General features: G+C 45.9%; 2 protein-coding genes across 2 annotated transcripts in view; one reads left to right on the top strand and one right to left on the bottom strand.

The window, feature by feature from the left end:
• TOMM22 (translocase of outer mitochondrial membrane 22 homolog (yeast)) overlaps positions 1-871 on the top strand; it is a 2,006-nt gene extending 1,135 nt beyond the window's left edge. The window contains exon 4 of the mRNA XM_010566772.1: positions 114-871. Coding sequence (XP_010565074.1) covers positions 114-188 — 75 coding nt within the window. The 3' untranslated portion in view covers positions 189-871. The remainder of the gene's footprint in view (positions 1-113) is intronic.
• Positions 872-2,447: 1,576 nt separating this feature from the next.
• JOSD1 (Josephin domain containing 1) lies at positions 2,448-10,538 on the bottom strand. The gene is made up of 4 exons (XM_010566646.1): positions 9,726-10,538; positions 5,278-5,406; positions 4,973-5,167; positions 2,448-3,544 (listed from the first exon to the last, which is right to left on the bottom strand). The coding sequence occupies exons 1-4, from the start codon at positions 9,908-9,910 to the stop codon at positions 3,445-3,447; spliced, it is 609 nt and encodes a 202-aa protein (XP_010564948.1). The 5' UTR covers positions 9,911-10,538; the 3' UTR covers positions 2,448-3,444.
• Positions 10,539-10,573: the final 35 nt, after the last annotated feature.

Raw genomic sequence — 10,573 nt, 5'->3', positions numbered from 1 at the left:
CGGCGGCCCGGCGGCGGCGCGGGTGGAGGCGGGGGGGGGGGGGGGGGGGGGGGGGGGGTTGCGGCGGCCGGCCTGTGTCCTCGCAGCCCCTCCGCTGACCCTTTTCCTTCCAGATCCTCCTTGGACCCAACACGGGGCTCTCGGGGGGAATGCCAGGGGCCCTGCCTCCGCTGTCTGGAAAAATCTAACTCACGGAAGCTGCATTGGGATTCATATCATGTGGGAAGACCTCGAGATTATGATAGATTGAACTGTTGATTTGTTGGGTCAGGGCATTTTAGTTTTGTTTTGTTTTTCCTCCTGTTTGTTTGTTTTTATTTTTGGTTCTCCTTTGGGACATTGACCCGTTCATAACGAGGGGGGGAAAGCCCCCCACCCCTGGACCTGACGACAGCTCCTCTCTGCATCCTTTCCCCCCTCCAAGGCCTGAGTCTTTCCTTTTATGCAATCAGTACGCCATCACCAGTTACAGACTTGAACTGGGAGAGTTCCTCTTCCAGCCTCCTCGCTCCCCCCCCAAAAAACCACCCCGGGGTACAGGTCAGGCTTCGAAAGGTGACAGTCAAACAAATCCTTTCCTGGCTGACCCGGAGCTGAAGGACACCGGTGACAGGAGGAGGAGTGACTTCCCTGGCAGGCAAAGCAAAGGAAGGAGGGGTGCAGGTAGCCGTACCCCGCAGAAAACACTCTCCAGGAAGATGCATCTGCAAAAATAATTTCGCTGCAACTTCACGTGCGCGCGCGTGAGAACAGAGGGAGCGGCAGGCCAGGTTCAAGATGATCACGTCCGCGCTGATCCTCTGCCTCATAAAAGTAGAACTTCAGATATCGGCTGCGTATTTTTTTTGTATTGAATATTAAATAAATCCAACCTGAGCAGTGTGATTTTAATAGGCGTCCTTTAGGGAGGCTCAGTCCTTTCCGAGCTGTTGGTGGCTTTGAGGGTAGAGCCCCTTCCGTTCCGCACAGGGCCTGGCACCAGGGGAAGGGACAGATAACAGCTCTGTCACCTTCAGGTGGCCAAGAGAGCTGTGCAGGGCTTAGGGGAGTTCTTAGAGAGGTGACTTTATCTTAACTTGCAGAAAGGTTACAGTTTTACCAAAGAAAAAAAAGATTTATTTTTCCTTTACATACTTTGTTACAGAACAATTCAGTTGAACATACAGAAGTGATAGGACATTTATATGGAAACTTTTTTTTCTTTCCCATTTTTAATATTTGGTTAAACAAAATACATCTCTGTAAACAAACCCAAGACAAGGCTCTAACAAAACCAAACAAGCAAGAAAACAAACATGGGGCTTCCCCACTCCCACAAGCAGTGGGACTGAACCGGCTCACCTCCTGCAGGGGTGTGATCATACACTTTCCCTTTACCTGAGCAGCCGGATCACACCGTTTTTTACCCCCCCACCCCCAACAGGAAAGGAGCTGACATACAAGGAGAGGAACATAGCCCCAAAATATTTTAAAACATCTTTGCATATTGTGCACTGCGCCATTGGCTTGCGGTTTCCATGCAAACAGGGTTTCTCCAAAGTGCGACTTTAATCAGCATAGAAAACCTCGCTGTTGAGATTTATTTTTTTCTCCCCTCTTGAAGAAATGGCTTCAAGTCAGGAGCAGAATGCCTGCAGGCTGCGCATCCTGCCTGTAAAGTGTTTCAAAACTGCCAGCTGGTATCGGTCATTGGAATGTGTTACGAAATCAGACTTTTTATAGAAACGATGGGTCTTTAAAACAGAAGAGCCATTTGCCCTTGACTGCAGGAGGCTGTGCTCAAAAGACTGCAAAACGGTGCTTGCCAGATGTCCAGGGTCAGTGAACAGCATCGTCCCATCATCACGTGACCTCTGTTCTCTGTTAGGAAGGTGCAATTTTGGTGGTCTCTCGGTTTGGAGCACCTGCTCATGCGTTTGCAGAGCTCTCGAGATAAAGTAACTGATAAAAGGTAGTTACAACCCCTCCTTTTGCGAGCTCAAAACACCAGTAGTGACACTTTCCTGCATGATGGAGCAGGATCCTTCAAGCTCCGTCACATCCCAGAGATTGCTGTTTAACTGAGACATCCCACATGTAAAAGAGGGAAGCAAACAGCAGCTAAACACAACAAAGTCTGTTCCAAATTCAGCATTCCCTCCTGCTGTGGAAGGCATGACTGAGCTATAGCTCACCCAGGTGACCAGGAAACAGCCAGTGGAGATTCCTCTTAGCATCTCCACATCTAGTCACTCTTCCCCACAGAAGGGAGGGGAGGAAAAAGCAATTTGTCCATTAATGGAATGTTTGTCGGCCAACACTAAAAGAGAGGTTGGTTCAACTACCAGGCCAGGGTCTCTCTAATGCCCGAAGGTTCTGGTGGACCCTCTGCATCTCCCCACATTATCAGCTAGTAACTATGAAAAGGGCAAAACCTGACTATTATAAAGGCGTCCCTCCTCAGGCCATTTTTTTTCTTTGTAACTTTACCTCTTTCTCAGACATTTCGCATGACATTCACAACTGTGGGCTGGACTCTTGGAAAGAGGAAAATAAAAGGGAATGAATTCCTCTCAAAAACCCTTCAGTTTTATTCCTCTCTCCCAGCAGACCCTAAACTACTGGGTGACCATGCAGAAAACCAAAACAGATGTTAAAAAAGAAAAAAAAACCCAACAAAATCCAAGGTAGCACAAAGAAACCCAAGCAGACTATGGCCTCTCTCCAGTCCAGAAACTCAATACTCCTCAATTAGCCTGTGCTTGCTGTTTCCACACTGCCTTAGCCAGCCACATGCTGCCGAACAACTGCTCGCCACATGCATAAATCCCTGGAGACACTGGGGAAGAATCCTCTAGCTACCCAAAGAATTCCTTCAAAGATGACACTGTTTTTATTATTGTTTTCTAATTCCTGGCACAAACCATCCCTAGGAAGCAGAGGGTCGTGCTGAGCACCGTACCATTCCTAGTGTTTGAGAGTGTCCTGAGAGACCCTTAGGAATTGCAAACGTCTTCACAACGACTTGTTTTGGAGGGAGAGACTTGTGAAGAGGCGGCAGCGTGCTCGGCCCCTGCTCCTCCCCGGCAAGCCCCGGGGGGAGCCACATCCCACCACACGCAGCCTTGAACCATATGGGGGAAGGGGGGCCAGAGCCCTCCAGACACCCTAGCCCCAAAGCCCAGTTTTAAAGAGTGCAATGCCTTCTCACTAGCTGAAGGGCACGCAACTCTTTGCAAATAAAGTGATTGGCTTCCAGTTTCCTCTGCTCTGCCCTCAAGTCTTCCCCACCCACCACCCCCAATGTCCTACGCCGTTGCCCTATTGCACCAAGGAAGGAAGAGAAGAGCCTAACAAAGGGAATTCCAGACGAGAAGAGTCAGGGCACCCATTATCCAGGTTTCAGGGCGTCAGGAGTTCATTAAAGGGGGAAGAGCTGTAGTGGGAGGACAGAGTCGGTCCGGGTCACACATCAGCTCTCCAGCTCTGATGTGCTTCCACCTCCTCTGGCACCACCAGCAGGAGTTCACAGTTCTTTCCTCTCAGCTGGTGTTTCAAAAATTTCCTATCATAAAGAGAAACAGAAATAAGCGCTACCAAATGCAGAACTTCTTCGTCTTCTACAAGAAGAAAATGCAGCTAACTATGCAAATATGACAAGAAATGGGAGGAAGCCCCCACACATTGGCTTTAGGTTTTTTCCTGACAAAAAAACCCCCACAAACAAATGTTAGACTTGCCTCACCAGATTCAACACACCTCTACCCAGCAGATTATCACAGAATCGGATAAACGTGATCTTAACCTCAGCAGAGATTAAGTCTCTACAGATGCCACTTTCCAATTTTTCAAGGTGGCAAAAACAGAATTAAAAACAAATTCAGTTTCTTCAGATCCCCAAGATCAAGAATCCCACTAGATTTTAAAATAATTCCAACAAATCTGGAATACTTGTGGGGAAAAGAAACCCCCAAAACAAAACCATCATTTACATATCCTTATTGCAGGTCATAGCAGCAGCGTACCAGCCGGCTATTTGACATGGTTCTGCAGCCCCTTTCTGCCCATAAGCTTCTTCTAATACCAAACTTGGGTTATCTCCAATAACTATGAAATTCAAGTCAATGTTTTTTCCCCAATATCTTTTGGCCCAGATTTCCAACATTCCCTGTATAGGAAGCCCTTATTTATTGCTGAAGAACAGCACACTCAGGATAAAATCCCCCAGAAGCTCTGCACAGTAGTTCCAGAACTGTGTTGCATTATCCCAGAAGTTCACAAAAGGCTTTATCAAGACTTTAATGGCATGGCAGGCTCTGCAGATATTGCTCATGTGCAATCCCTACCTCCAAACAAGTCTAGTCAAAACAGCAAAGCTGCTAGTAGGCTTTAGAACAGGATAGAATGGAAGCTAAACAGCGACTAAGAGCAGGTGAGACTTTACAATCAAAGTAATTACACCTACTGTCTTGTGTTAAGATGAAAGAAGGGAAGGGAGTCAAGCCAGAAGCACAGCATATGCTTACATAGACAAGTGATTCCTAACAAGCGGCTTTCGCTGCTGTCAGGGATAAGGCTGCACTTCAAGTCCGGAAAGGCTTTCGTTGGGAAAGTATGCACAGACCGCTAAAGAGGCAAAGGAATGCTGACACACTCACGTTTGAGGAGAAAGCGAGGCACAGCACATCTCATTGTAGGTGTCACCCACTAATACCAGACTTGGCCTCTACCTTCGTCACTAGTGACAGCCAGCCACAGAAGAGACCAAGTCAGGTTCTCCCAAACTCGCAGAGATCACCACTGCCAAAAGCATTTTCCTAGCTTTGCACAAACAGGGTATAAACCTAACCTGAGGCATAAGAACCTTATTATTCTTACATCCTTGCTATGGAAGGTCAACCATAAACGTTTCAATTGCTAACTGCTGACAGACAGATTCCCCACCTCCAACAGGGAAGGATTTGAGGAAGAAAAGGATACAAAAAAATCCTACCTGAGCTCACTTTCACCTCCAATCCACTCGGGCATCTTGAGTTTGGAGTCGAGGTTGTAGTAGGTGCCTCCCACCTCCCGGACGCAGATCCAGTGCTGTCGCTTGAGGGGGAGCTTCAAGGGGCCCCAGCAAAGGCTGGAGGGCAGATTCATGATGAAGCCCATCACATTAGACAGGGCGATGACGTTAACATCTCTGAAAGGGTGCAAAAAACAAGACAGTGATAAGATTATATTCTGGTACTTCACTTCTTTCTCGTTTTTACAAATGGCAGCCATTTCCAGAATTACACGACTTCTCAGTACCTGCGCTTGTCCCACCAAACCGCCTCATAACCTTTGGTCTGAAGTGCTGCCATGATCACGTTCACATCATAGTTTCCGTTCCCCAGCATGCTCTTCTTGTGGGGTGTCACCATGGTGTTGGGAGACAGCCTGCAAGCAGAACAGGAGACAGCTCTAGTGGGTGTTCGCTGAACCTATGTTCCACAGCTGGAAGGGGCTACTTGCTGTATAACTCGAAGCCCATTTTCAGGGGTTTTGTGTTTAAATGCAAACCATTCCGTTCCCCCTCATCACTCAACAAAGGGGCTGAGAGAGCTAAACAATGCATTAAGAATAACTTTGATGTACAAAGCCTCCGAAGATCCTAGCTTTGATGTGAAAGAGACCACAAAGCAGGAAGCTCCTTTTCCCCCCCTTGAACTGGTACTTATGAAGGATGCTTTAGTTATTTTTTTTTCCCTCAACTTGCAGTTGGAGTAAATGCCAGTTTGCCATTTAGAACGACGGCTATCACAATTTCAAGAATTCAACAGTCAACACCAGTCTTGAAGACTGGATGAAATAACAAGAGGCAGGGCGGGTTGGCTGCAGAAAAGGTTCTCCCCCCCCACCCCGGTAAATGAAAGAAATATTTAGACATAAAGCTGTGAAGATATTTGGGTTTGGGAGCTTTCTAAAGCATTGCCGTTGCTATACGATTAAAAAAAATATCTGTTGCTGTAGGTGACTAAGCAGATAACCTTGCTGCAAACAAATCTCTTCGGCTTTAATCCATAAGCTTGCCTAGACATCACTTGCATTACTACAGCATCTAAAAATCCAGAATCACAGTCCACCACATTACATGCAAAAATGTAAGACAGCCTTTGCACAAATGCAGATAATGGATGCAAGACATAAAACATGGAGACACATGGCAACCCCTCCCCCCGCCCCCAACAAACAGTCACTCTTATTGTTTTGTTTTTCCCTCCCAAGAAATTTTGTAAGGAGGGGAAACAACAGGGGGGTCAATTATTATAAAGGTGACAGATGGGCTTCAACAGCTGGAAGGGCAAGCACAGGGGGAAACCAGAAGCAGAGAACAGCAAGGTCATGCAACACCAAACCAAACAAAGTCAAGCCTGAGATCAGCTCTGTTGTGGTGAGTTGCTCTTTTGATTGGTATGGACTCCATTGGCTTTGCTGGCACAAGGTTCAGGTGTTTCGTATCATCCAAATATCCACACTTCACCTGCCTCGTCCTCATGTCAACTCCGTCCCCCAAAACTCCAGATGTTCCTGCACATTTTTCACTCGGCCATTAGCACAGTGCAAGTTCTGCAGGCGGTATTCCATCCAGTGAAAATCCCTCCGCCCTTCTGCGTTCCTCCCCCGACAACACAAGGCATTTGACAAGAAGCAGCAAGCAGTGGATCGAGTAGGGAGTTTCAGACCAACCAAGGCTAGAGAGGCTACAGACAGGTAGCTTTTCGCATCAGCTGTGAGTTTTCTCACAGTGGAGCAGACTGCAGCAGAACAGCCTGGGAAGTGACCTAACCACAGGAGGGAGAAGAGTCCAAAACAACGCAGTAATAGGAAAAGGTATTAATACCCACCACTGGGCATTCCCGAGCAAGGCAGTGACATTTTCACAGAATCATGGTTTCCAGTCTCCAAAGCCCTGCTATATTTTACTCATCACAGAGACGCAACCGTAGCTTGTCACAGCTCTTCCAGCATCTCCATAAAGCAAGATCACTTGGCTACAACTAATTTCTCAAGATCACTGCTTCAACCTATTGAGTGCCAGCGAGCTAGGAAAGCCTTCCAATTAACAGAGCCCTTTGGGTTGCACAAGCACCCTCTTGTGGCACCGTCTTCCAGAGACAGGCTTACCTGAGAGCTGAAAGAACACATCTATCTTTGTTCCTTCCCATAACTTGCAAAGCCTCAGAAATGAGATGAAGAGACCAGCATAGGTGACACGCTCAAAGAACCCGGGAGCAAACCTTCTCCAAGAATTGCCTCAACATCTCTACTTACACACACCTGAACAGGGTCCACAATCATCAGCTGAAGGACTCTGATTAGACAGGGAATTAAGTTGCCTGCCCAAAGTTAAATTTTTTTTTTTTTTTTAATCCAGACACTAAGCTGAGGAAGACTGACAAAGCTGGACAGAAATCCAGGTAATAATCCTTCTGAGCTTTCTAAGTCAGAAACTTTCATCAACATGTTGTCTTAACACAACAGGCTGAAGATTCCTGTACGCAGTTGTCTTTCCTAATCAGGTCTCAATACACAGACTCCAGTGAAGCAAAGAGATTTTGTTTGTACCTCCATGCAACATTTGGAACATGCCATCTTACTTAGTGCAACAAAAGCCAGAGGAACACCAAAAAGGTGTTTCTTGTATTAGAGGAAAGAAGAGAGGGAGGACTACAAAAATCAGAGGGGAGCTTGGACCAAGTATTGGCATACACTTAAGATGATAATCATCAGACTACAATGGCCTTATGCAATGGGATGCAGCAAAAGGGAAACTAATAATGAAGCGATGCAGTTCAATCGTTCTTCAAGGGATGTGGTAAAAGCCACAAAAAGCTTAAGCTTATTTGTGATTTTGTTACCTTGTCAACATTGGGTTTAAAAAAAAAAATCACACTCTGCAACATTTTTGTAGCTTATTAAAAATATTCATCAGTCCTTATCAGAGTCATCAACAGACAGAATATGACTAGACACAGGAAAGACATAAGGGTATAAAGGGCAACTAAATCTATGCTTCTTAAAGGCAAGTCGAAGAGCTAGACACGAGTAGTAACCCAGCAGAGATGCAAAGGCAGTGGCAATTCTTACACATAGCTTACAGCTCACCCATTTCTGAGAGGAACTTCCATGTGTATTTCCATACGACCGTGGGGCTGAATCAATGGGTGTATCTTGATCCAAATATTAGGATGGGAACAATGCCAGGTTGGAATCAATGACAAATTCTCCCTTCTAGGGCAAGAGGTCCAACCAGATCAACATCCCAGCTCTTTCTGAGAGGTTTCATGCTGCACACTAACTCTCTCTCACCAAACCTAATGAAAGCCAACTAATTAGATCATCACACTCCTTCTACCACATGAACTGCCTTTGTTTGCTTCAGGCCAATAGCAATCCATCTGTGATTAAGATTCTGATGATTGCTGCTCTGGAACAAAACCATAGCGTCTTTACACTGGACAAAGAGTGCCTTGAGCCTGCCGGGGACCAGCTCCACTTCACCAACAGAAATTTTATTTCCAATGCTATCGCAAATAGCATTTCGATCTGATATTTGCTGTTAACCATCACTAAATTTCTTTTGCCAAAGACAGGACGCGTTTGATGAGTCAAGCACCAGTTCCATAAATCTGCCGATTTTCAGGACAGCAGCAACAGGCGCACAGCTCCCTGCTCATCAGCACAGGGTACCACGACTGCCCTGTCCATCAGTACCTGCATAACTGCTGTCATGAAGCGTGATTTCCTACCTGTCACAAACACAAGGTGCTGTCAACTGCTGGTTAACAGGTATTCAAGCGTAACTTATACAATGAGTACCACATCCACAGATTGAGTATCAGAGGAGACACCATTTCCTACTTGCTTACTTTGCTTCATCAGTGAAGGATCATCACAGTTTAAGGGCACGTTCAGAATTTTCACAAAGCAACGAAACAGCATAAAGTAAACATTTATCAAAACATGAGCTATTGTACAGGCCATATTAATAATCTATATTATATAATCTAAATAAAGTTTATTCCAGTAAGACTCAAAAATGCTTTTATTAATTATTTGACATTGCTGGGAAACATTTAGCAATGCCACAAAAAATGGGGATCTAGCTATTGAAATTAAACCCGGGTTGACACAGTGTATAGGGTCTCTCTGCACGGAAAAAAAAACCCATAACACCTGAAGAACTTCATTTAACAGCTTGAATAAGGAGTCATTCATTTGGCAAAGCTCCTAATTTAAAACAAAACAAAAACTTTAGAAGCGTTGCAGTATTAAATCAAGAAGTTTTTGTGATGACCCATTCGTCATTCCTGCCGCCTTCACTCTCCCAAGCCAATCCCCAAATCCATTATTAACATATCTACATGAGGCAGGGGCAAAAATATGGAAGACGGGTAGAAGATGCATTAAGGTGTGTGTGGGGGGGAAAGACAGCAGTTCAACCGCATGACAGCATCAGCAATAAAGCCCTTGGACCCAAAATTGGCAGCCAGCATAGTTTAAGAAACAAGTAAAAAGACAGAGAATTTCTGCATGGAGAGAGGAGGGGGGAAAAAGGAGGGGAAGAATTTAAAAAAGAAACTACATTCACTTCAAAGCAGTGGTATACTCTGAACCCCTCCTTTGCTCTTTTTTTCCCCCCAAATAAGATCTGAAAATTCCTCCAAGCGGCAGAGGACAAGGGGAAGTGAATGCCAGGGCAGAGAGCATCCTACCTCTGAAAAATCTCTTGCAGGGTTTCCCTAGTGAAGGCGTTGCTGTCCTGGAAGACATTGTTGAGGGCATGGAGGGCACACAGCTCCCTACGCTGCTTCTCATGGTAAATATGCAGTGGTGGTAGCTGGGGCGGCTCTGGTGATTCTGATTTGGTCTTGTCACCTTTCCATGGCACGCAACTCATTTTCTCGCAGGGTGGATGGAGAGTAGGTGGTGAGAAACGACGGAGGCTGAAGTTTCTTCCTCCACAGTCACAACAGCAGCCCACTGCCCCTTTCTTTTGTAGGCTAGCACTGCTTCCAGCTCACAAACCCTCCTCTTGTGCTTCAGTTTATTCAGTAATTGCCTCTGATGGCTGGTTTTAAAAACCACATAGAGATCTGCAACATATTTTTCCTCCCTCCTCCCATACCCCATAAAATAGAATACTTCCCTCCCTCCCCTCCCCAGGAAAAAAAAAAACAAACCAAAACACCAAACGTCAAAAACTATGAATCCCCTTAGTCTCAAGGTACCAGCTGGAATTTATCACATCGCTCCTTTTCTTCCATCTCCTTTGGTCTACAGTGCCACTAGAAAGGTACCCAGAGCAGGTAACAAAGAGGGGCCCACCCCCAAAGTGCCAAAGTGGAGAAGATGAAGCCAGCTTCTGGCGCTGCCTACGGGAGCACAGGGTGGTTAAGGATTTATCAGCTGCATTCCTCCATTCCTTTGGGAATGACTGAATCCAGGCAAGAAGATACCAACAGCTCAGGAAAGGAAGCCGCTTCTTGCTAGGCCACAAAAAAAAAAAAAAAAAAAAAAAAAAAAAAAAAAAAAAAAACCCCCCCCCCGCCCGGGGCGGGGG

Source organism: Haliaeetus leucocephalus, unplaced genomic scaffold (assembly GCF_000737465.1).
Source record: "Haliaeetus leucocephalus isolate CR32 unplaced genomic scaffold, Haliaeetus_leucocephalus-4.0 Scaffold0, whole genome shotgun sequence".
Lineage (NCBI taxonomy): Eukaryota > Metazoa > Chordata > Aves > Accipitriformes > Accipitridae > Haliaeetus > Haliaeetus leucocephalus.
This window is presented reverse-complemented; position numbering and strand designations above follow the sequence as displayed.

What these genes read in the sequence shown, in the direction of transcription:
- JOSD1 (XM_010566646.1), bottom strand. Translation starts at nt 9,910, where the DNA reads ATGAGTTGCGTGCCATGGAAAGGTGACAAGACCAAATCAGAATCACCA. An exon ending in GTTTGGTGGGACAAGCGCAG is followed by an intron (nt 5,168 to 5,277) that starts GTACTGAGAAGT and finishes GCACCCTTTCAG; the next exon opens with AGATGTTAACGTCATCGCCC. An exon ending in GGAGGTGAAAGTGAGCTCAG is followed by an intron (nt 3,545 to 4,972) that starts GTAGGATTTTTT and finishes TCTTTATGATAG; the next exon opens with GAAATTTTTGAAACACCAGC.